The following is a 26,321-nucleotide window of genomic DNA, read 5'->3' as shown; positions in this document are numbered from 1 at the left end:
ATATAATTTTACACCTTTTTCTATTGCTTCATTAGTCTGAGGGCATAGGATGCCAAATAACAGGGCATACGGTACCAAATTTTAACTTTGTCTATAGTTCAGTCATTGAACAACTTAAGCATGTTAATAAATTTTTTTAAAAGATTTATTTATTTATTTTAAAGAGGGGTGGGGAAGGAGGGATAGGATAAGGGAGGGAGAATCTTAAGCAGACTCCATGCTGAACAAAGCCCAAGGCAGGGCTTGATCTCACAACCCTGAGATCACAACCTGAGCCAAAACCAAGAGTCAGATGCATAACCGACTGTGCCACTGAGGCACGTTGGACATTAATAAATTTATTAATATTTATTAATTGAATATATTTCACTTAATATAAAAATATCAAAAGAAAACGTGCAAGAGGAAAATCAAATAGTAATTTTTAGTACACACATATTGATAAACTTCCAAATCCCCTATAACTATTCTGTATTTGAATTGAAATTTCAGAGCGGGATGGGGGGGAGAAAAAGGGGGAAAAAAAGGAAAAGAAAAAAAATTTCAGAGCATAATTATTATTTACATATTTAAGTAATCATTGGATATTTAAGTCATAATTTCAAGCAACTATTTAATTTACTTTAAGTTTGTAGTTTGAAATATCATACCCAACTCTTGATTTTAGTGGTCCTACTGCATCCTATACTAGATGTTTTATTGTAGGAAAGAAATGTGGGAAGTGGGGTGAACTGCTACTCTCTGGCATCAGGAGGATGAAGCCCCATGTGGGTCAGGGCATCAGTAGTGAAGTGACCTCTCCTGACCCAGGGGCCAGACTCAGAATGAGTCAGTTCTGGGAGTCGGTCTAAACCCACAGTGTGAGGTTTAAAGAAGTGCCATGTTCTAGGGTGTTGACTGATGTTCTCAGAGGCCATGGGGAGAAGCTCCACAGAGGTGGGCAGCCCAAAGCCAGGAGTTGGGTGTTGGGTGCTCTTAGTCCTCCCAGTCGATGCTGATGGGGCCGCCTGTCAGCATCTGGCTCTGTGGACCAGCTGTGTCCTCTCCATCCACTGCCTCACGACGCATTCTCCGGTGGCAGCCCTGGGCACAGCGGGAATGCTCGTCCAGCCGGCCACAGACGAGGACCTGGCAGTGCAGAAACACTTCCTGGAAAGACCATAATTATAATTAATAAATATAGTGACAACAGCTGCCCCTTTCTGGAAGCCAGATGCTGTACCAGATGTTTCATATATAATACCTCATTTCATCTAAACAACAAACCCTTTGAGGTAGATGCTGGCATCCCCATTTTATAGATGAGGAAACCGAGACCTAGTTTAGAGAACTTGCCCAGATTCACACCATTCATCAGGTGGGCACACACACTGAGTCACGTGGTGATCTAACCCTCACATGCACAGCTCCTGCCTTTGCACAGGGACAGACCTTCGAGAAGGGAACACCTAATAACGTTAACATCCTCATTCTTCACTTCAAGGTCTAGGAAAAACATCGGTGCTCACATGCTTCAGTGTCAAATAACAAGTCCTTTGTCCAAGCTTCTTCCTATAAGTTACCTCCCAAAGCATGCTGCCTACTTGATGAGGCCATCATGGTTAGCAGCTGTTCTGGAACAATGATGTAACTGGAAAGGACATGAATTCACTTAAATGCAGCGTGGAAAAGATTGTTGGCTCTTAAACTTCCTTTGGTTTAAATGTTTCAACAGCTCTACTGAAAAAACAAAACAGTCTCCACCTTAACATACTATCTACAGCCTCTTATAACCTCTGTTGTATGTATACTTTTAAAAAAAGTAGCATATTCAACATGCATGTTAACTGTTATGATAAATGATTTTTAATTATCTTCTTTTTCTATATTTTTCATTTGAATAACTGCTTAATATTGCACTAATTGATATATAGTAGCCCTGTTTGGGGGCTTTTTCTCATTCTCCATGTAACAATGCTCTATAACATCCAACAAATCTTGTTTCTCTTCTTTTGCTTGTTTTTGAGAAATTGTCAGAATTAGAATTTTTAGATAAAAGAATATGATGATTTTATGGCTGTTACTGCATATTATCATATAACTTTCCAGAAACTATACCCATTTATACTGCCACTGTATACTTTCCCCTATAACTCTGCAAAAGCACTGTGATTTATAATTTTTATCAATTTAATATGCATAAAATAGTGTCTTATATTATTTTGACATTTTAAGTACTGTTTTCACTGGACAATTCACTCTTTGCCTATTCTGTGAATTTTCTGCCCATATCCTTTGCCATATGACTACCACACAGGCTTTTACAACCATACCTACCCACAACAATTTAAAATTATGATCCTATGTCTGGGTGGCTCAGTCTGTTAGGTGTCTGATTCCTGATCTCAGCCCAGATTTTGATCTCAGGGTTGTGGGTTTGAACCCCACATTGGGCATAGAAATGACTTATATAAAATAAAAGTTTTATAAAACATAAAAGAAAATCAAATTATGACCCTATATTATTTTCTTTGAAAAAACAACAATTTTATTGGAAGTGAGGCAGATAACTGTGTTAATACCTTCATGAAGGTAGGTATTAAGCTTCTAGCTGGCCAGTTCTACAATGTTTTTCATAGAGGTAACACAGATCCCTACTGTGGGCTCACAGAGAATGTCAACAAATTGGCAAACCAAGAAAGGACGCTCAGGTCTGGGGGTGGGGGTGGGGGTGTTACAAGGTAAAGGTGTTCAGCTCACCTTGTGGTCTTTGCCCACAAACTTGAAGACAGGGACCTGGAAGTGCTTTGCTAGGTGGTCCCGTGACGTGTACTGCTTCACTGAGTCATCTGAAACACAGCTGAAAGCAGGACAGGAAAGCACATAAGGACTTGATCGTTTCAACAGAGGTGGAAAAACAATCCAGACCAATGTGTTTGGCCCAAAGAGAGGCTAACTGGGTGGAGGAGGCTGGGCTGCATTCAAGCTTTTCGAGAATGAAGGAAAAATGAAATTCCCTCCCTGCAAAGGCATCTTCAGGTACAGCCCTGCTCATTAATACTGTCTTTCCCATCTCTCATTCTCTGCACCCACAAGCTGGACACAAGGATCTTGATATGCCAATGCATTGAAGCATTAGCAACAGCAACCACATTTATTTCAAAGATAGCTTTTGAAATGAAGACATCTTTGAAAGGCTGCATTTTCATTTGTAACATATCGCAGGAATCCTGTGTTCACATACTTGATTATGGGGTTGAGAAGGCTTTACTTAATTAGATTTCATAAATATTTATTGGACACCTAATATACACTAACCCCCGAAGGAGGCTTAAAGGTGAGCAAATCCCAATTTGTGCATCACAGAACTGCATAAAGATTTAAGTTCCAGAGGGAATAACTGGTTTTATTGGGAAAGTTCAGTCGCCTGCAAATTGCTCTACTTCTTCTTTCCCCAGATTTAATGCTAAGTTGTAGTTTGATAGGGTTTGAGGTTTTCATTTCATGTCTACTGCTAACAGTGACTCCTAGGCTCACCTCAGGGTTAGCTGGGAAAAAGAAGTGTTATTGATTCTCGATTTTGAGACCAAGGTTTAGTATTTGATGAACATTTTCTCCTTACAGGCTAGGGATTACACTTGTGTCATCTTTCCCATTCTGAATTTTAAAAGAACAATTTCCACCCCCTGAATGTATTTTCCTTTTTCTGGATACCTAATAGTTCTTGTTTACCAGGCCAGGAAAAAACTGTAGGGATCAGAAATAAAAGTCTATGAAACTGGATCCTTGCTCCACATGTTTACAGACCACTTTCTAGTTCATTGCTAAGTGCTATTTCAGTACAGTTGAAAAATCCAATAAAGTTGTTTAAAAATAAGGCATTGTTATTTATATTACCCCTAGTACCATATTCCCCTGAACTGAATAGGATCTAAATATATAACACGGTTTCTGTTATTTCTTGTATTTATGTACTCATTTTCATTTTCCTGAGGTAAAGTTAATTTATATCATCTTTTGATTATGTTCTATAATAAATACCTATCATATATCTAGTCTGTGCAACACACTGGCTGGGAGCTGCAGAGGATATAAAGATGAATAATATGGTCTGTGATGTCAAGGAGTTTATAGTCTGTATCTAGGACAAAAATGGTAACATGATATTAAAATGGCTCTTTTTATCTAAGTGCCTCACCATTTCCAATTTATTTATACCCCAAAATACCATTGTTTTTCTTTAAAAGAAAAAACGAGGAAGAAAGAGTTGTTTCAGGGTGATATATATTACAGAACCCAGGACAAATTCTGGCTCTTGAGTTGGTATTTGCTTTGATTAGACAAGGCTGGTTCATCACCTCCAAGCTCCTGTGTTAAAAGAAAGTAATGATGGTATAGGATAATCCAAAATAATCAATCACCCAAAAGTTGTCCAGTAATTCACTTTGGCATTCAATAAATTTCTTTGTCTGGAGGTTAACTTTCGAATTCTACTTTGCCTTCGCCTGTATTGTTACTTTGTATTTTCAGAGCACGTGCCAGCCAAAACTGGAGCGACCTCGTGAATGAGCTGTGTTAAATATCAGGGGGAAACGGCCTGATTTAAATGTAAGCCGAGGACAATGAATAATCAAACAATTTATAAATGTAAGCACACTGCATTATGTTTATTTTAGGGTTCTGGACTTGCCTCAAATGATTATTATGATAAATGTTCATTCAATAGTTCATCTGGCAACTATTCAATGGTTCTTAGTATAGGCCAGACATTGAGAAGGAAAGAGAAGGAAGGGAAATTTCTAGCTCAGGGTGGAAGGAATCAAAGAAGGCTTCATGGAGGAAAGAAGTCTTGCTGAATCTGGAAGGAACAGTAAGACTTAAGCTGGAAGAAAAGGGGAAGAAGAGGGCACCTGGGTGGCTCAGCGGTTGAGCATCTGCCTTTGGCCCAGGGCATGATCCTGGGGTCCTGGGATCAAGTTCTGCACCGGGCTCCCTGCTGGGAGCCTGTTTCTCCTTCTGCCTATGTCTCTGCCTCTCTCTGTGTCTCTCATGGATAAATAAATCTTAAAAAAAAAAAAAAAAAAAGGGAAAGAAGATTTCAGGCAGAGGAAATAGCAGGTGGGATGAGGAGGGTGTAAAAGACAATAGAGTTTATAAGAACAATAGAGTTAGAGTAGTTCCCTTTGCTGGGAGCAGAAACTGGAGAGGGCAGAGGGCAGAGGGTGAGGTGAGGTGAGGTGAGTCAGGCTCAGAGTTGGATTTTATCTTGAGGAATTCTCACAGACACCCTTCTGGTACTATCCATAATTGTGCTAGAGATGGGACTATTTGCCTGTTTACTAAATAGACCTCTGCTGCTGCGTTTTTGAGTTCTTGCCTCTGGCTTTTATGCATTTTAATTTCTCCTGCAGCTCTTTTTTGTTGTTGTCATTGTTGCTTTTCCGTATGTGCTAAGGGCTACAAAATTAAATAGTACAGCTTCTCAGAACTGTCTAAAATTGAAAGTATATAGTCCTTAACTGAGCATCTGAATAACAAATACAGAAATAAACTTTACAAGCTCTACAGAGATTGTAGATTACATGTTTTTTTCCAGTGGGTTATGATTATACATTTACTTTTCCAAAAAGTAAATACAGGAGTAGGAGAAGACTCTTGGAATGAAAGAAATGTTCCCTATCTTGATTGTAGTGATGGCTTCATGAATGTATACACCAGAACTTACCAAACTGTACACTTTCGATGTGTATGCTCATTTGTATGAGAATGGTACTCCAATAAAGCTGTAAAAAGAAAAAAAAAGAACCCGAATCTATTCCCCCCCTTAAAGGAGATCCATTCCTTAAAAAAAAAGAAATAAAACATGATACTTCTACTATTCATTTTAAAACCTTGTAGAGGTAACTGTAAGATGGCAAGAAATCCAAAGAACTACAGACCCTTGTGAGACCTATTACTGGCCATCCAAAGAAGAGTGAGAAATTTTCCGTCTTCCGAAAACAAGCTAAGGAGGCTATAGAAATCTGAGGCTAGAAGTATTCCTGCTGGTAAACAGTGAAATTTACCAACCAAAGGAAATCAAGACTCATTAAAGGTTTTCAGCAGGGATTTGAGTACATATATATATTTTTTCTAATTTTTAAAATTTATTTTCCTTTTGACTGGTTACCCAGGGACTCTGAGAGCTGAGATTTGAGATTTGGGATCTAGGGGGTTATTGGGAGGCTGTTTTAGTTGTGAGGTGAAAGGTTAAGGCCTGGAATTAAGATGGTAAGAGTAGAACAGAGAGAAAAAGTTTGGGGTACTGCGAGTTCTACAAAAGCCTCTTAGGGGATCCCTGGGTGGTACAGCGGTTTAGCGCCTGCCTTTGGCCCAGGGCGCGATCCTGGAGACCCGGGATCGAGTCCCACGTCAGGCTCCCGGTGCATGGAGCCTGCTTCTCCCTCTGCCTGTGTCTCTGCCTCTCTCTCTCTCTCTCTCTCTGTGTGACTATCATAAAAAAAAAAAAAAAAAAAAAAAGAAGAAGCCTCTTAGTTGATCCCATGTACTTCAAGGTTGAACATCACTGTGCAAGAGATTGACAGTAGCAGGTGGAGGATGCTTGTGGTGAGAGATCCAGTAGATAAAAACTAAATAGACCTTTCAGAGTCCATCAGGCCAATTCGCAAAGGGCATGACCCATGTGGTGCTCTTGTCAGACCATTTCCCTTTCATTGAGCTGCAGGTCCTGACCCTACCTGAGCTATGTCCCATCTGACATTGAGAACAAGGAAGAAATTGATAAGATTCTCTCATGAGTTTGGGGTTTGAGTGTAATTTTCCTGGGAATATAAGCAATGGGTGTGACAACTGCTAGGCTTCCAATGGTCCCGTGGGATGCACAGTTCTCAATCCAGGGATCCTTAGGAAATAAGGAAATCTCCTTCGTATAAAACAAGAAATCAAAAAACAAATTTCACTTGACCTTTCTTCTAAAACCTTCCAAATATTTCCTCTTTCTCCCTCACTACCAAGCTTCTTAAAAGAGGCATCTACATCTGCTGCTTCCACTTCCTCATCCCCTTGCACTTATCAGCCTTCCACCATGCTCAGTATTCATGCTCTACCCTCTTTCTGAACAGGTTAGTCAGTCCTGTTTCAAATAGAACAGGGATGACTCTTGTTCCCTTACCTCTAGCCCTCCTGGGTCTGATACACATTTCCAACTTGACTGAACTTCTCTTCCCATGTATGCTGTAGGCCTTTCCAATTCAATACTATTATACAGAATTATCATATTCAATATTTCACCTCGAATCTGCTCTTCTGCTTACAGCCTTCCGGGTTAATGGCATCTAGTTGGTCATCCATGCCAGACCCCTTGGAGTTATTCTCGATCCCCGCTCCCTCACCAGTTTTTACCTCCAACGTCAATAAATGGTTTCTGAGCCAATTAGGAGCTCACAAAAGTGTCCTGTTGTTTTAGGAAACGACCAAGTATGCTTGTGCGCTCAGAAGTCGGATGTGAACTGGGGATAATAAATCATGTAAGCAGCATAATTACCCATCCTGGATGAGGTAGTACTTCAGGATCTCATCGATCTTGGAGGTGGGGGTGGCAAAGCAGCTCTCCACCAGGCTCTCTAAGCCATTCACGTGCACCACAGGCTCAATGCCAAAGTAGAGGGAGTCTCGAAGCTTGAGGGTGGGCAAAGCTTCCCGGTAAGGCTCCTCAAACTCATTGTCCTTGAAGATCTCCAGAGTGAATGGGAAGATTCCATGACTTCGGCCCATGATTTCCAATGGGGCATTTCGAAGGTTGGGAACATATCCTTCGGAAATGGTGTACAGGCGTGGAAACTCGCAGGTCACCGGGATCAGCAGTTTGCTGGTTCGGATAATAATATCCCCGCTGCTCCCTGGGGTCTGCTTGGGTAGGCCTGTCACGAGGTTGCTTGCCACAATCTTGTCATTTACCACCTGAGCCAGGCCAGGGACAGCAGAAGAAAAAGATTTTATGTCTATTTCTGTAGAGTTCCCCCTCACCCCCCCATCCTACCTTCCCACCCCAGCCCCCACCCCACTCCACTCTTGACTGTCACATTCTCCAAACTTCTATTTACATCAAAACAATTAGAGATTTGGTTGCTGAGGCCTGAAGCCTTAAAACAAAACAAAACAAAACAAAACAAAACAAAACTCCTCTCTTTTTAGCAAGATGTTCTGACCGTTCAGAGTTTTATATACTACTTCATGGTCAACCCACACATTCCTTTGGAGTATTACTCATTAAACCTAACTATGCAGAATCAGCAAATTCAAAGCTCTGGTATTTTAGGAAAGAATGGCTTCTTCACATCATTTTTTTTTCTGGAATCCTAGACCTGCTGATCAGGCTGCAGCCTGACCTTGTGCTGAACTCATCCACAGGCAAAGCTTCGGCTGCCACATTAAGGCAGATGACTTTCAGCTCTTTATCTCCAGCTTTGTCTGCTCCCCCAGGTGCTAGCAATTCCAACCCACCACTGGGCATTTCCACTTGATTATCCTCAGATACTACAAACACAATTTGCCTGAAGTGGGACCCCCTTCTCCTGAGATACCACCTCCATGTCTTTCCCCAAGTCTAATTAGCTCTCTGATTTTCTCTTCATCAGATTCAATAAATAAATATTGGTGTAACCAAATGGTCGCAAGAACCTCTGCCCTGATCTCCTGTATCCAGGTCTCCCCGGCTTTCTTTTCTATCATCTCACACACTTCTGATTTCATCACAACAATACCAGAAACCTCACTCTATGGAACAAAGCCCAAACGACTCACCCTTGCACACAAGGCAGAGCTCTGGAAGCATGGTCATCCCCACCCTCCACCTCCAACTTTTCCAGTTTCCCTTTCCAAAGTGGGTTCCTTGCCAGTCAGTCTGCCCCGCCCGTTCACTCGGCCCTAAATAGTCCCATATCTGAGGCCGGCTCACTTGTTTCCCCTATGAAATGCCCTCTCTTTTCCTCTCTGTATAAGCCACACCCAGGCTTCCACCCCAGGTCAAGTCCTCCTTGTCATGACTGCTCCAGTGTTTGTCCTTTCCCAGACTGGGACAACACCTGTCACCTGTACCCCTGTTTCTTATTTCTTGTGTGTGTTGTCATCTCAATACTACTGCTTGTGTCCCCCAAAATTAGGAATCTTATTTCATGTATCCCTTAGACTCCAACGCACATTCTTGGATGAGGGAAGCACAAACCTCTTCCCTCTACCTCAAGTTCAACACTTGAGTTCATTTGTTACCTTGTAAACGAACCTTCATCTATATCAGTTGCTTTCTTTCAAGTAAAATAATTGGTCAGAGGAGATGCAACCAGCCTGCCAGTCCTGGTGCTGATGCGCTCAGGAAAATGTCTGCTCATATTGGGGAGATAGGACTATCGAAGAACAGAAAGAGCAGAATTCTTACCTCCCTTGCTCACGGTGCTAGGACCACGGTAGAAGCTCAATAATACATGTGTTAAACGAATGGCAAATGGTTTTTTGAGCTCCATCCTTTCATGCGGAAATATTTCATCTATGACAAGCCACATTGCAGACCTTTGTCCACTACCTCCCAAATAACTGGCTTTTGGTCATTCCCCAAGAGTCCTCCAGGAAGAACCTACATCAACCACTGTGCCACATGTCTTGAGGGAGAAGAGGATGTTGACATGGGTGCCATTGGACACTCCTCGGCAGGAGGTGTTGGTCAGGAAGAGCTCCAGACCGCCAACCAGGTCCCTGGGGATGCTCACTTCAATGGTATTCGACTTGCACAGCACGGGGACTGCGGCGGAAAGGGGGTACTGTCAGAATTTGGAAATCTGAATGGGAAGAAGGATAAGGAAGGCTTCTAGGAGAAATAATTTTACCCTCACACAACTTGAGCTTTTTGTTCTATCCTCAAGGAAATTTGTGAGGCTCAAAACAAGCTGGTGAATAAAACCAGGACTCCTAACTCCCCGGGTTGTGGTCAAATAATTGCTCCTCAAATACATTGATTCCCCACTGAGGAAATATTGCATTCAAGTTTCGATTCAACATTTATTTCAAAATATGGGTAGCATGGTTCCATGAACTGAACCACCTAAAGGATTAACTTTTAGCACAAAAAAATTTATTGGCAATACAGAAAAAATACTGCTTTGATATAGGCTTAAATTACATAACAGTACTGCTTTGACTTTACCATTAATTATGTCTCATAAAACAGAGGTAATAAAAACAATGTTAGTGCACTTGGGGAAGAGTTCCAAATTGTCCTTGCATTGTTCAGTAAACCATAAATGCTGACTATAAATTCCACTTGAACTTAATATGAAAAGGATTGCTTTTCTTTAGCATTCCTGTGTTCACTTTCCCGGCTCTACAAATACCCTAAAAGGAATATTTATGGGTACTGTCAAAAAATATGTGAGGATATATCAACAATGACAGTATAAAGAAATCAGAGGTAGATGCTCATTAAATATTTGCTAGATGAATGAGTTAAGATTCTGGACATAAATTACTAGATTTCCAGAAAATAGTTCTCAGAGGGTTGTTGATGCTCATATTGTAATTGTAGGTAGAAGAATCAGTTTCCTAAGACTTTCAACTTAGTTTCACCACCCAAGTATCTGTTAGAAAAGAGATGAACTACATCAATGTCTAAGGCTTCAAAATGAACTACCAGTTGTACTACTAATAATAGAAATTAGAGAAAAAAATCACAAGTAAAAAGCAAAGGAAACTGTACAATCCAGCAATCTCATTTCTGGGTATATATCCAAAAAGAATTGAAAGTAGTTATCTCAAATAGATACCTGCACACACCTGTTCATAGCAACATTATTCACAATATCGTAGCCACAGAAGTAACTCAAGTGCCTGTCAATGGATGAATGGCTAAATAAAAGGTGGTATATATACACAGTGGAATATTATTTAGCCTTATGAAGGAAGGAAATCCTGTCATACACTACAACATGGATGAACCTGGTGGATGTTATGCTAAGTGAAGTAAATCAATCACAAAAAGACAAACACTATATGATCTCACTTACATGAGGTGTCTGAAGTAGTAGACTTCATAGAAATAGAAAATAGATAGTGGTTGCCAACCATGGTGGGGGGTCGAGGGAGAAGGAATGGAGAATTGTTGTTTCATGGATATAGAGTTTCAGTTTTGCAAGATAAAAAAATTCTGGAAATCTGTTGCATAACAATGTGAACATATGTAACACTACTAAACTATACATTTAGAATTGGTTTAGATGGTCAGTTTTTTGTTGTATGTTTTTTTAAACCACAATATCTTTAAAAAGTGAAGGAAAATTAACTTTTTGGTAATATTTTCTTAGAGAGCTTCTCTTTTGAATGACCCCAGAGTAAAGCTATAGGGATACACACTGCTGAAAAAGCTGATATTCTAAAAGATGAGAATTTTAACACACTTGAGTGAGGAAGGCAGGGAGATTTGTGTGGAGGGGGAACAGAGGTTGAGCCCATCCATGTACTACCTTGGCATGTGTGGTTATCCTCAGATAGCACCAAGCCCCGGGGACATTCACATTGATAGCCCTTCTCAGACACCAGGCACAGGTGGCTGCAACCACCGTTGTTACTGTGACATCCTTCAATGTCTGCAATAAAACCAAAAGAAAAGGGAATGATCCTGCAGGCCTCTTCCCTGAAAATTCTGGTTCTTGGGATAGCACTTGGCATCAGGGAATACACCTGACTCATCACAGTGTCACTGGGGCCTAACTCAGTCACGGAGTCATGTAGGGAAACCCACAAAAAAATGTTTATTCAATGTGATAGCTGCAAAGAGCAATCTTACAACATCCAAAGCTCTAGCCTCTTCATCTGGTCATTTTGTAGAATGTCCTTCAATCTGGATTTGTTTGTTTTTCTCATGGTTACAGTACAGTTTTGGGGAGGAAGACCCAAAAGTCATTTCTTAACTGCTGTAACATTTAATGTACCCATTTTGAAATTTTATAGAATATTACAAATATAAAGGAGACTGACAAAACATAAATTCAACTAGACTAGCTAGATGGATCATTTAGTTATTGCCAGTTGGTCGGATTGCCTGGGATATATGTTTTGGGCTGACAGCACACTATAAAAATGAGGCCTGGATAACACACTAAGAGGGTCTACTCTATCAAGCTCTTTGCTACATTCCTCTTTCGAGGCAGTTTTTAAGTTTCCTTTTAAAAAGTTTTGCATTTTTTGAGGGCGCCTAGGTGGCTCAGTTAGTTAAGTATCCAACTCTTGATCTTAGCTCAGGTCATGATCTCAGGGTCATGAGTTCAAGCTCCACCAAAAAAAAAAAAAAAGTAAAAAGTCTTGCATTTTCAAAAAGCATACTCAACAAGTGGACAAGAAAAAAGGATTCAACTGAAAACTAAAGAGACTACCATATGATTTCATAGTTAGTAGAGAAAAATTAATGACCTTTGTGGGCTCTGGAATTATCTTCTAGGTCAGGAGTCATCAAACTCTGGCCTGCTACACGCCCTTGGAAGTTTTACTGGCACACAGCCACATCCATTCATTCACCTATTGTCTATGAGGGCTTTCTCACTACATTGTAGACTTGAACAGTTGCAACAGATTCCATTTGATCTGCACAGCCTAAAATGCCTACTATTTGGCCTACATAGAAAAAGTTTGCTGCCCCTGTTCTAGGGGTAAGATAAATAAAGGGGATGCTTTTCAATCATCTCAGCTGCTTAAGGAAAGATTTGAACTGATTTCCAGTTATAGTTATAATTCTCAATAATTCTCAGTTCAAAAATAGTAAAAAAAAATTAGTTCTTTGGAACATCAATAAATTAACTGGGGATGAATTAACTGGGGTGAAACATATACAGAGTGTAAATTTACAGTGAATTAATCCTTGCAAAACTTAAGAAAGATTAGGCTATGACCTGTTAATAAATCTGGATACTTAAAAATGATAAAAGTACTGCTATGGGTTTTTAAAAAGCTGAAAACAACATATAACAATGTAGATGACAGCATAAAAATATACTATAAAATGTTAAAATCAACATTAATAGGAATTTTTTTTCCTAAAAATGATCTTCCTGGGGCAACTGCGTGGCTCAGTCTGTTGAACATCTGACTCTTGGTTTTGGCTTTGGTCGTGATCTCAGGGTCATGAAATCGAGTACTACGTAGGGCTCCACACTCAGTGGGGAGTCTGTTTGGGATTCTCTCCTTCTCCCTTTATCCCTCCTCCTGCTCACATATGTGCTCTCTCTCTAAAAAAATAAATAAATATTAAAATGAGTACATAAAAATAATCTTTAAGTCATTTAATTTCTCTGTGTCTCAATTTCATATTTCATATTTCAATCTTTGTAAAAGGAAGGAGTTGGAGTCAATGTTCACTTAGGGTATTTCCAAGCCTAAAACTGCAAAGCACAAAAATTGAAATTCTAGGTTGGCTTACAGGACTTAAGTCTTGCATGAAGGTATTCCAAAATGTTTGGATAGATCTGGCAAGTGGGATTGTGGGTCACTTTAGTTATCTTTCATTTACTCCTCCAATATTTTCTTCTATGAACATAACTTTCATAATGAGACAAAATAATACAAATTACTTAAAATTAAAAAGAGCCACTTTTTAAAAAAAGATATAATTATTTTACAGACTAACCAAAGATTAGTTGGTTAGTCTGTAAAAACAATTATGTTTGAACTGTCAATAAAACTTAAGGTTTCAGGGACACCAGGATGGCTCAGTCGGTTGAGAGTGACTCTTAATTTTGGCTCAGGTCATGATCTCAAGGTTATGAGATGGACCCCTCCATGGGGCTCCTCACTAAGTGGGGAGTCTGTGAGATTCTCTCTCCCTCTGCCCCTTCCCCCTCTCCCACTGTGCTGTCCTCTCTCTAAAATAAATAAATAAATCTTTAAAAAATAATTTAATTTAAGGGTTTCAAATACAAACCTTAACGCTAAAGTATAACATGTACAAATTTTATCCTCTGTGAAAACACTTTTCAATTGTGACTATTAGGTTTTAAAATTATATGAGGATTAACAGTAATACTTCCAATAAAAAGCTCATGAATAATTACAAATGTTCCTCATGGAACATTTTAATATTCAAATATGCAAAGATTATTACATAAAATAATTAAGATTTAAGGAAGATTCAGGACATTACCTGTATTCGATAAAAATTAAAGTACACCTAGTCTTGTTATAAGGGACAGTAATTTAATATTCTGGCTAATGGTCCTTAGTGAATAATGCAAACTTGGTTGCATAGAATAAATTGTGGGAACTAGTCATAATTTTTCCTTTTGGGGTAGTATTTTATTATATTGACTATAACTCGAATAAAGTGAACTCTTATAAGCAGTATTATACCACAAATTCAATTAGTCTCAGGGACAAATCATATGTCCTCTGAAATAATAATAATTAAGCCATTTATCTCTTTATATAATCTGCAAAAAGGTTTTTTTTTCTTCTTTTGATTCCTCAACTCCCAACATCATGAGATTCAGACTTAATTAAGTAGAAATGATGACATTTTAGTTTTGATAATTTGCAAGGGCAAATGTGCCTTACAGAAGGGACATTTTCTAAATTTCATATTGTTGTCACAAATTTCAGCTATTTGACATACATTACAAATTATTTTTATTACTTAATCATATAATATGTACATAGCATTCCTGCTATTAAAAATAGATAATGTGGGGTCCCAGTTGAACACGTGACTCTTGGTTTTGGCTCAGGTTGTGATCTAAGGGTTGTGGGATTGAGCCCCGTATGGGGTTCCACACTCAATGCCAGAGTCTGCTTGAGATTCTCTTCTTACTTCCCCCCCGCCACCCCACTCATGTTCTGTCTCTCTCAAATAAATACATAAATAAATAAATAAAAACTTCAAGAATAAAAGATAATGTTACTTATTTCCCCCAAAGTGTATTAATCTCCAATAAATGCAAAGCACAGAGGGGGTAAAAAAGGCTTCATGTGAACTAGTTTTCCAAACTTTCAAGATGGTAAGACTCACCTAATGGAACTTGGTAAAAACACAAATTGTAAGGCCCATTTTGCCCCACTAAACGAAGCTTCCAGGAGAGAAGCCGGGGAAGAGCCAGGTGTGAAAGCATCTGGGTGATTCTTCTAAGCAGGAATGTTTGAGAAACCAATTTTGCTACCACCTCTATTTCTTGCTACTCCAGGTATGCTCTGGGATCTGCAGCAGAGGTGTCACCTAGAAATTATTTAGAAATGCATTCTCTCCCTGACCCCAGACCTTCTGAATCAGCATCTGCATTTTAAAAAGATCCCAGATGATTTACAGGTATATTAATGTTTGAGAAACACATAATATCCTATTTTTATTTCCCAAATCAAAACAGATCAAGAGTCTGTAGAGCCTGTGACTGACTGTTGATCCTGGGACTGTGAGTTCGAGCAGCATGTTAAGGGTAGAGATTACTTTTTTTTGTTTTAGGTGGCTTTCTGCCTCTTGCAAAATGCAACAACTCCTTCCTGTTAAATCTTGAAGATAAAATCAACACTGAATTCTGCTTGCAACATTACCGTCCTCAACATCGGTGAACCCCTTTTGTCATTTTTTTACACAGCCCAACCTTGACTCTTTTCTAACATTGGACAGTTTCATGAACATCAGTCAAAGAATAAGTCAATGGCTTAGTTCGAGCTCTTGATCTGAATCCCTTCTTGGCCATTCTCACCTTCACATGTCTTGCCATCACTTCTTAGCACACGGCCAACCCCACACTCACAGCGATATGAATTTTTCAGGTTTACACAAATCTCACTGCAGCCACCATTGTTTTGCTCACATTCATTTTCATCTGTAGAAGAGAAACCACACCATTTACATACTGCTGAGCAACACAATCTTTTCCCAAGCCCCTTAGCAGAATCTTCACATTTTCAGAGCCTGTTGATACAACTCCTTTGCTATAATCCTTATAATTACTTCCATCAACTTGATCTCCTCAACCAAGTTATTTGTCCATCTGCCCTCTGCTGGAGTACAAGGCACTTAGTTGTTTGCCAATTAATTCCCTTCTAAGAGCAAAACTGAAGGGAAATGATGTTTCTTTTGTTACCTGGATTCACCTTTTCTTTTCTTTTCTTTTTTTTTTTTGTATTGGTGACTATCATTTACTCCAGTGAGTTCCTGAAGATTTGCTAAATAAATATAGCCTTATAAATCAGACTGTGTTTTAAATACATCAAAGGCATTTACATCACAGAAGTAAATAGCTGATAAAATTTTGTGTGAAGCAGTCTTCTGTTATAACATGAACGACTGCCCTTGAAGTCTATTTTAAATATGGGAATATTCCTACACTGTACTTAAGCAAGGATTGTTAACCTTTTAAGAATCTAATGAAGGATATGGACTCTTGCTATAAGATAATGCATAGCTGGGAACAAATGTCGATCCTCTTCCTTCTATAAGGAAAGGGAAGCTTGGGAACTAAATGTATCATAGCTTGGGGTTGGGGTTTGAGGGTTGGGATTTAAACACCCACGGGGTGACAGAAGGCATGGCCTTGGGCCCAGAGGAAGTGATGAGCTGCAATTGAAACCTTACTTAAATCCAGGACCCCAGAAAAGATATCCCCACAATGAATGGAGGAGTAGAACTTTGCCCCAAGGCCCATGGACGCAGTAAGCAAGCTCTCTCTGAGGCTCTAGGGGAGAGAAAACCCTTCATGAACAACAGGAACCCGAAGTCAGGCCTTGCCACGGGTGAAGTATAAACTTATCTTAAAGCTGAGAAATTGGTATAAAATTGGGCCTGGACCAGGGCACCTGGGTGGCTCAGTGGTTAGACATCTGCCTTTGGCTCAGGGCGTGATCCCAGGGTCCTGGGATTGAGTCCTGCATTGGGCTCCCTGTGGGGAGCCTACTTCTCCCTCTGCCTGTGTCTCTGCCTCTATCTCTGTGTCTCTTATGAATAAGTAAACAAACAAATAAATTTTAAAAATCTTTTTAAAAACTTGGCCTGGACCAATGAAGCTTCTATGATACCTGATAGAAGCATCTGAAAAACTGCTCTGTAGTCAAACTTCCACAAACCAGGTGGTCAGAGAAGCTCCACAGAAACACAATTACAACAGAAGGTGGTTTGCCACAAAACACTACACAGGAGGAAATGATCCACCATGAGAATGACTCAGCAAGATTACAAATGGGAGGCTTTGAGCTGGAGATAACAGAATAATCCAGAAAAATCCATGTTGCAAGGATTTTAAAAATCACTAAACAGGTAGAAGAAAGGATAGTAACCAAGATAAAGGAGCGTGCAAAAAGACAAGGCAATGAGATGAGCCCTGGGTGTTATACTATATGTTGGCAAATTGAATTTAAATAAAATGAAAAAAGAAAAGAAAAGACAAGGAGGAATTGAAACCAAACAAACATAGAACTTGTAGAAATGAGAAATGTAGTGGTTAAGAGTAGATTCTTCATTGGAGCCACTACTGCCTGGAAAGCGGTTGCAGCTCTCCCAGATGTGGCCACACTCTGTTCCAAGCTTGGACAATTTACCTTGAGACCGATTTTTTCTTTTTTAATGTGAGAGAGTAATACCCTTCTACTGACTTAAGCTGTTGTTACTTGGGAATTTATTATCATTTACAGCCTTAGATACTCTGTGTCCCAGCAATTCCACTTTTATGGGTATGCTCTAGAGAAAATCTCACACGTGGAGAATCATTTTAATGTAAATTTTAAGAACATAAAAACAACACTCTGTATTGTTAGGGTACGTACAAAAATGATAAAAGCATAAAAACATGCACCAGAAGAATATACACTGACTTCACAATAGTGATTACCCCTGGAGGATGAAATAGGAAAATGAAAAAGGAGATGGAGTGAGATGGCTTTATTTGTATTTGTAAAATTTTATTAGAAAGAAAAAGGAAGGGATCCCTGGGTGGCGCAGCGGTTTGGCGCCTGCCTTTGGCCCAGGGCGCGATCCTGGAGACCCGGGATCGAATCCCACATCGGGCTCCCGGTGCATGGAGCCTGCTTCTCCCTCTGCCTGTGTCTCTGCCTCTCTCTCTCTCTCTCTGTGACTATCATAAATAAATAAAAATTAAAAAAAAAAAATTAAAAAAAAAAAAAAGAAAGAAAAAGGAAAAAAATGAACTATAGTTAAATCAGGGTACATGATTTATATAATTTTATCATCCTGGCCAGAAATCCTGTAGTATTATTTTCCTTTACTCTTCTCTCTGCCTGAAAAAATTTACATAATTTAAAATAAAGAATTAAAATTGTTACTTTTAAGAAAAAATAAAGGAAAACTGACATAATGCACATTAACACAAAACTTTGCCTTTGATTTTAGGGAATTCATGACCCCCCTGAAATAGACAGACCTTAGGTAGGAACTGGGGGTTTTCCCCTATGCACTGCTGGGCAACAATGTTCAAGATAAATTGTTAAGCAAGAGATGTGTATGATATGTAACCTTTGGCATAAGGAAAGGGCAGTAAATAAACATATATATTTGCATTTTTTTATATCTGCCTGAAGAAACCCAGGGAGCACACATAAGAAAATAATATAAGAGGGGCGCCTGGATCCCCAGGTCCTGCGATGGAGCCCCACATTGGGCTCCCTGCTCAGCGTACAGCCTGCTTCTCCCTCTGCCTGCTGCTCCCCCTGCTTGTGCTCTCTCTCTCTGTCAAATAAATAAATAAAATCTTTAGAAAAAATATAATAAAAGAGTTTACCTGAGATGGGGTTGGAGAACAGAGAAATACCACAAATGGAGGACAGAGAGCTAGACATTTCATTGGATACTTTTCATGCTGTTTAATTTGGGACCCATTAAGGCTGAGGGGCACCTGGGTGGTGGGATCAAGCCCCATGTAGGGCTCCACACTCCTGGAGATTCTCTCCCTCTGCCCCTCCCCCATTGGCGTGTATGCTTTCTTTCAAATAAATAAATATTTAAAAAACAAAAAATAAGAAAAATCCCAAAAGCTGAATGATGAAACAAAGCCTGCCTTAAAATGACATCAAATATTTGCCAAGCACACTGTGTAGGTGTGTTTGTGCATGTGTGTGTGCATGAGAGAGACAAAGACAGAGACAGAGAGAGACAGAGACAGAGAGAGAAAGACAGAGTGAAGGAGGGCAGGAGGGTGGAAGAAGGGAGGTTGGGGAAGATTACAGGAACCATCCTCCCCTTTATCCCAAACCTTAGCATTAAATGACACAAAGTCCATCACATAAGAGCCCTAACAGTTGGTATGGGGGGCATAAACATGCTCCATAGGATGGTCCATGGGGTTCATTAAGGAGGCTGAAGAACAAAAGCTTTTCTAAAATAAGAATCTTTTTTATATACTTTTCCATCTAATCTCCATTCCATTCTGACCAGTTACTATTCCTCTTGAGGAGGTGGGTATCAGCCAGTCCTCCCTTTCTCTCTGAGTGTGTTTTAAATCTATTTGAATCTGAATACAAAAGGTTTCATAATGGGAAAAGATATGATCTTCATTCTTGGGTTTTTCAACTCTATTTTCTTCCAATTACAGACAACAACACATTTACAAGGAGACAACTTTAGATTTCCTAGAAAATATTCTGACTCCCCTTTCTTGTACTCAGAGAAACCGTAATCATTTCAGTGAAGCCATAGAACTATGTCCTTAGATAATTCTAGACCAAAGCCACCCAACAGAAATACAAAGCAAGCCACATAAGTAATTTAATATTTTCTAGTAGTCACATTAAAAAATTCTAATAATACAAAAAAAATTCTAATAATACATTTAATTCAGTACATCTAAAATATTTCATCTCAATATAAAATCATTATTAAAATTATAGAGATATTTTTCATTCTTTTTTGAATGAATCAAGTGTATATTTTATACTTATAGCACATCTCAATTTGGATGCTAATTTTGATTGGAAATACTTGATCAGTATTTAGTCATAAAATTTACAGTTGGTTACTCAAGTTGTCCCAAACATTTTTAATTTTCCAACAACTGAGTCAAGCATCCGTTTTTATATTAAAATTAGGTAAAATTACAGGGCACCTGGCTGGCTCAGTGGTTAAGCATCTGCCTTTGGCTCAGGGCATGATCACCACATCAGGCTCCGAGCCTGCTTCTCCCTCTGCCTATGTCTCTGCCTCTTTCTGTGTGTCTCTCATGAATAAATAAATAAATAAAAATTTAAAAATTAGGTAAAATAAAATTTTTTTCAGTCACACATCAAGAGCTCCACAGCCACACACAGCTAGGGTTTGCTGTACTGGACTGTGCAATTCTAGACTGTTCCTACACACAATATAAATTTAGTTCAGTCATGAACTAAAAAGGCAAACCCCATTGTAAGTGTTTAGAGACACAGACTAGATAAACTACAGAGCTCTGACTCAGGAAGTTTTGAGTTTGTCCTTTTGATCTAATGGCCTGTTTCCACGTCAAGATGAGTTTCTTACCGAGGCATGTCTGCCTGTCGGGGCCTAGCACAGTTCCCGGAGAGCACGTGCACTCACTGGTGTCCACACAGCTGCCATGGCAGTCTTCATCGCAGATGTCATAAAAATCTGTGGAAGGATGAAGCCAACTTTTCATGAGGGGTGAGGACCAGAGGGCACTTTCATTCGTGAGGGAGCCTCACGAGTTCAGTCATGAAGTCTGAGTTCCTGGACAACATCAAGAGAGTTCTCATTGTTCAGGGTCTATGTAACCCAATGGAAAGAGAGAGTGCCTGGGACATCTGTCACTCAGATCAATGATTCCCAACTTGAGATCCATGGGTAATAGAGTTTCTTTCTTTCTTTTTTTTTTTTTCGTGATAGAGTTTCTGCAAATTTAAAACCTCACCAAACGTGAGCTGGAGATTAAATAAATATTATGCCCCACTCTTCTACGTACCATGTTTTCTTTAATGCCTATAGATTTTGGTGGGATTAACACAAAAATTCATTTTAAAATATTACTGATCTCAAATTCGCTTTTCTCATTACATATCATTTTTAAGAATCAATGGATACTACGCACGACGGTACCCTATGGGTGTCTGATACATATTTTAAGAAAGGGTCCTCCATATTCAAAAAGGTTGGAAATCCATTATCTAGATAACCCAAGTCAATATCCCATTTTCTAATGTTTTGTTTGAACAGAACAATGACAAAATAAAATAGAACTGATCAGAGTCATAGCTCCTTTCCCTCTCACAATCTGAAGTTATCTGGGGCCCTAAATCAATGTTATTCAGACTGTGAAATACTATCCTGAATTTCATAGCGCATTTTTCTGATGCGCTCTATGGCCCTCACAGGGGAGGAAAAGGAGCACAGAGAAGGTACTCACGACCACAGTAGACATGAAAACAGACACTCGGCTTGGTCAGACGATACACATAGTAGCCTCCCGGGCAAGCCTTGACCTCCACTGTGGTGTTCCAGAGGCAGCAGTTCCCATTGAAGCTTGCACAGGCCTGGCGTTGCACAATGCCATCACCTTCAAGAGGGTGGCTGCCATTGAGCCAGACAGGCGCATGGGTTCCACAGTGATTTTCCGGTATGCAGAAGGTGGGCATGGCATCCCCCGCCATGCCTGTGAAGCGGTACCACTCCCCATCCACATGGTTGTCACATAGAGGAGAACCTTGAGACTCATCCAACTGATGGTCAGTGTTCCTCCATGGCTCATTCAAACTGATGTAAGCAGAACAAGGATCTAGGGCTGGGAATGAAAAGGCACCTTGTGATGTCTCAAACTACAATGGCAGGAGCCTGCTGAGTTCACCTTCTTGGTCTTACATTTTAGCTGTTTTCTTTTTTCTTTTTTTTTTTTTAAAGAAAGAAATAATCTAAAATCCCCCTCAAATTGACTGAAACAGGTTTTATAAATGCCTTTTACAAAATTATTTCGAATCTGTTTAAGGGTTAGTGTTACTGTTGGACTAAACTTTTTATCCAGAGTAATCATTTGATAGAAGGATAGTTGATCAGACCAAGGGAGGTTAGGATTATAGTCTCACTGAACTCGGTAGCTCTCAGAAAATATTCTGAATATTGTGTTCACCTGGAGACTATATTACACGAAAGTATGGACAAACCTGGTGTCCAGAGAAAAGTGACCAGACTTGGAAGGGAGTCTAAAAATTACTAACTGGGGAAGAACCTGAGAACTATAGTTTGGAGGAAAAAAAGACTGAAGAGCATGCACCAGTTCTCACAAATCTAGGTTCTCTGTTATAAAAGCAAGAACAGACCACGGGGGGAGCACATTTTAGTTCAGCTGTGGTATAATGGAGAGGCTGTATCACAGTGTTGTAAGCTCTTCGTCTTTGGAAATTCTCAAAAAGTGTTTAGATGGTCATTTGTACGCCAGACTGTAGATGAAATTTTGCACTATTGGAAAGTTTGTCTTGTTAATAAGGTGTATAGCTCATTCCACTGAAAAGGAAAATGCCTCTGGCAGATGTCTGCTGTTTTGAAATATACAGCATATTGGCAAATTATTACCAAAGATATTCTCTAAGTGAATGTCGGTACATTTGCCATCAGCTTATTGAAAATATGAACTTTGTATATAAACAATCAGCCATGGCATCACTATTTATAAGAGAGCCTAATTTCTCAAGCTTGCATTTTTAATGCGTAAAATCACATGGATCTTATAAAAAAAAATTATAATGACTAAAGACACCAGTATCCCCAATATTCTCAGTTTCCCTCAATTTCAGGGAAACATTGAATTAATATGGGTGGTTTGTCCTTATGAAGACTCTATAAAGCCAACAAATTCTGGAAAGGAACCCTAGCCAGAGAGTACTATCCTTTGTAACACACATGAGGCCGACTTGCCTGACACTGTAGGCAGGGAATTCACATTAAGGCCGATACATTTTATAGGCAGAAAATACAGTTTTAGCAGATACTGCGTGATAATTAAATGTGGATGGGCCATGATCATAAAATTTAAGTTGTCTAGAAAGTATTTTGGATTTTCCCAGTCTATGTTTCAAACTCTAGTTCACTCTCTAAATTCAATCACGTGTAGAGGAGGGTGTAGTCTGGTGCTAATGGTCCCGAAGAGAATATGATGGTTTGGGACAGGAAATAAGTGGGCTATGGCATTTTCTGGAAATAACACATTTGCAGAGTTGCACATGGCAGGAGACACTCTCTTTCTTTTACAATGTCCCTGAGAGAGGTGCCTGGGCAGCTCAGTGGTTGAGCATCTGGCTTCAGCTCAGGTGGTGATCCCAGGGTCCTGAGATCGAGTCCCGCATCAGTGTCCCCACAGGGAGCCTGCTTCTCACTCTGCCTACCTCTCTGAGTCTCTCATGAATGAATAAATAAAATCTTAAAAAAAAAAAAAAAGGTCCCTGAGATATATCCCAGCTGTGCCCTAGACCATATCTGATGTCACTTGAGGGCAGGAAATGTCCTCAAAGAGACTGTCTCTCCTCTCAAACAAGAAAAATTCTCTCATCTGTCCTCCCAGCTGCAGTTCTCTTCAGAAGCCAGGTTTCCAGGGCAATTTCGCAGGTGATTATAAATTCATAGAAATATTTGGTTGATCTCCTTGGCTCTAATTTTACAAGAAATGGTTAGGTACTCAACTCTTAATGGCTTTTGCAGAAATCCCTAAACCTCCCTCAATAACTATTTCATGATTTATAAAGTCTTTCCTTAAACTTAACTGTCATTTCTTGTGCTCTCTGTTAAAAGTTCACTTCCTCTCATTGAAGGGGGACTGATGGCACAAATAGGTGACAGGACGTCATCGACTATCTTCTGTAAAATAAATATATTTTTTAAGTCATCCACGCAATATTTTCTAACATAAATAACCGGTCCGTCTGAATAGCCCCTTCAGTCCTCTCATACCCAGGCCCGGGCAGGCTCGCCTCAGGGTCTCGGTGCCGAGCCTGGAAGCCGGGACCGGGCGCCCCGCGCGCTCCCTAACTGGGCGGTCCTCCCGGAGGCGCCAGCCCCGCCCTGCTGTCGGGCCGGCCTGGGGGCTGCTCGGCCTTGACCGGGTCCCGCAGGGGCGCCGCTGTGTGTCCCCCAAGGGCCGTCGGTGTGTGTGTCCCCCAGGGGCGTCGGTGTGTGTGTCCCCCAGGGGCGTCGGTGTGTGTCCCCCAGGGGCGTCGGTGTGTGTGTCTCCCAGGGCCGTCGGTGTGTGTGTCCCTAGGGCCGTCGGTGTGTGTGTCCCCCAGGGGCGTCGGTGTGTGTCCCCCAAGGGCCGTCGGTGTGTGTGTCCCCCAGGGGCGTCGGTGTGTGTGTCTCCCAGGGGCGTCGGTGTGTGTCCCCCCAGGGGCGTCGGTGTGTGTCCCCCAGGGGCGTCGGTGTGTGTGTCCCCCCGGGGCGTCGGTGTGTGTGTCTCCCAGGTGCGTCGGTGTGTGTGTCCCCCAGGGGCGTCGGTGTGTGTGTCTCCCAGGGGCGTCGGTGTGTGTCCCCCCAGGGGCGTCGGTGTGTGTCCCCCAAGGGCCGTCGGTGTGTGTCCCCCAGGGGCGTCGGTGTGTGTGTCCCTAGGGCCGTCGGTGTGTGTGTCCCCCCGGGGCGTCGGTGTGTGTGTCCCCCAGGTGCGTCGGTGTGTGTCCCCCCAGGGGTGTCGGTGTGTCCCCCCAGGGCCGTCGGTGTGTGTCCCCCAGGGCCGTCGGTGTGTCCCCCAAGGGCCCCGGTGTGTGTCCCCCAGGACCGGCCCCTCGCAGCCAAGTGCGGAGCCACGTGCGGAGGGACCCTGCCCCTCTGGCCCAGCCCAGCAGGTGGAGGCGACTCGGCCCCTCCAGCTGGGTCCTGAAGCTCCGGGTGCCCTTCCTTCCCTCTCCCTCCGTCCCCCTCTCCCCCTTTGCTTTCTGCTCCCTCCCCTCCTCTCCCTCCCTTCCTCTCCTTTTCTCTCCCTTCCCCTCTCCTCCCAGGGTAGGCCCCCTCCCTGCTCCCCAGCGCTCAGAGTTTCTCTTTATCTCACTTTTGGCGTTGAGTCAAACATCCTAGAAGGGCTACAAAAAAATTAATAAAATAAAAAAGGTCTGGGAGGGAGATCTATGATGGGAACAAGAGGTACTAGAGGAAGGGTAAGCAATTAAAAATAAGAAGAAAGGGCAGTGGAAGTTGAGGGGTGGTGGGGGGCAGCCTTTGCTTAGGCAAGTCTTGTCTAGTTATTGGCAGCAGATACAGCGTGATTAAACTTAGTTCAAGACTTTTTCTAATAGACTTTTTTTTTTTTTTATGTTTTAGATTTAGGACATACTTGAGAAAATAGTACAAAGAGTTTCCATATACTTGGTGCCCAGTTTCCCCTGTTATGAAACACCATACACTGGGGTGGTATCTTTTCCACAATTAATGATCCACTAGAGATACATTATTATTAACTCAAGTCCATAGTTTAGATTTCCTTTTTTTTCTTGCCTGTGTCTTTATTCCAGGATCCCATCCAGGAAACCATATTACCCTAATTTTCACATCTTCTAGGGTCTCAAAGCCCATTTTTAATAGATATCCTTAAAGGTGTTAGAGCAAGACCTGAGTTACCCTGGAGAAATAAATTGGGGTCAATTAAACAGAGGAATGCCAAAGTGCCAAAAAGCATGGCTCTGTCCATCTCAACCTTCTCTCACTTCCAATTAGAACTTAAATTCTACTGGAAAAAGGAGAAATGTGTTAGTAACTGCAATTGAAACTTTGTTTTGCCTTGTTGGCCACTTTTGTGCCAACCCAAAAAGGGAAAGAGTTTAAGATTCTATGCAAAAGTCATATTTTTCAGATGTCCAGACCGAGAAGTTTGATTTATCCAGATCTGTGCCTTTCATGGGGATAGAGCTTTCATTCAGTGCTTGGTATTCATTAAAGAATAAAAACTCTATCCTCAACTCTAAAAATTATATTTCTGCTTTCAAAGTTGGAATTATACAAGTGCCTATAATATAAAAAAAGTTGTAATTCTTTTTACATGTACTCCAAGAAATATTTAGCTAGTGGAAAGCTGTTGGATATGGCAGGTCCATGGAAATTCTGGATGTCCAGGCAAGAGGCTAATCGGAACATGAAACAGAAATTCTATGAAAATATATCTATTGTAGGTATCATAGATTTTTACACTATTCTAGAACCAGTATTTAAGATACTGGAACCTAACTCTTAATCTGGACATAATAGCAAATTCCTACAACAAAAAGTTCGTTGTGCCAAGACTCACCCATTGGTGATACAGGTGTGATTGTGATGAAGAGGCAGGTGAGAAGCAGGAACTGAAGCATCCTTCTGGACAAGCCACCAGAACAGACTGGAAATCCTCTTAATTCCAGTTGTCCTTTGTCCCTTTCTTTTT

At 40.7% G+C, this 26,321-nt stretch overlaps 1 protein-coding gene across 1 annotated transcript; it reads right to left on the bottom strand.

Annotated features, from left to right (window-relative positions):
- Positions 1-128: 128 nt before the first annotated feature.
- OIT3 (oncoprotein induced transcript 3) lies at positions 129-26,321 on the bottom strand. The gene is made up of 9 exons (XM_072823539.1): positions 26,190-26,321; positions 21,345-21,719; positions 20,465-20,572; positions 15,708-15,830; positions 11,487-11,609; positions 9,612-9,772; positions 7,523-7,938; positions 2,740-2,839; positions 129-1,149 (listed from the first exon to the last, which is right to left on the bottom strand). The coding sequence occupies exons 1-9, from the start codon at positions 26,248-26,250 to the stop codon at positions 976-978; spliced, it is 1,641 nt and encodes a 546-aa protein (XP_072679640.1). The 5' UTR covers positions 26,251-26,321; the 3' UTR covers positions 129-975.

Source organism: Canis lupus, chromosome 4, assembly GCF_048164855.1.
Source record: "Canis lupus baileyi chromosome 4, mCanLup2.hap1, whole genome shotgun sequence".
Lineage (NCBI taxonomy): Eukaryota > Metazoa > Chordata > Mammalia > Carnivora > Canidae > Canis > Canis lupus.
The sequence above is the reverse complement of the archived record's forward strand: the minus strand, read 5'-3'. Positions and strand labels throughout refer to the sequence as shown.

Coding starts and splice junctions, on each gene's coding strand:
- OIT3 (XM_072823539.1), bottom strand. CDS start 26,250: ATGCTTCAGTTCCTGCTTCTCACCTGCCTCTTCATCACAATCACACCT. Junction 15,831..20,464: donor CGACAGGCAGACATGCCTCG/GTAAGAAACTCA, acceptor TCTCTTCTACAG/ATGAAAATGAATGTGAGCAA. Junction 1,150..2,739: donor TTGTGGGCAAAGACCACAAG/GTGAGCTGAACA, acceptor TGGTCTTTCCAG/GAAGTGTTTCTGCACTGCCA.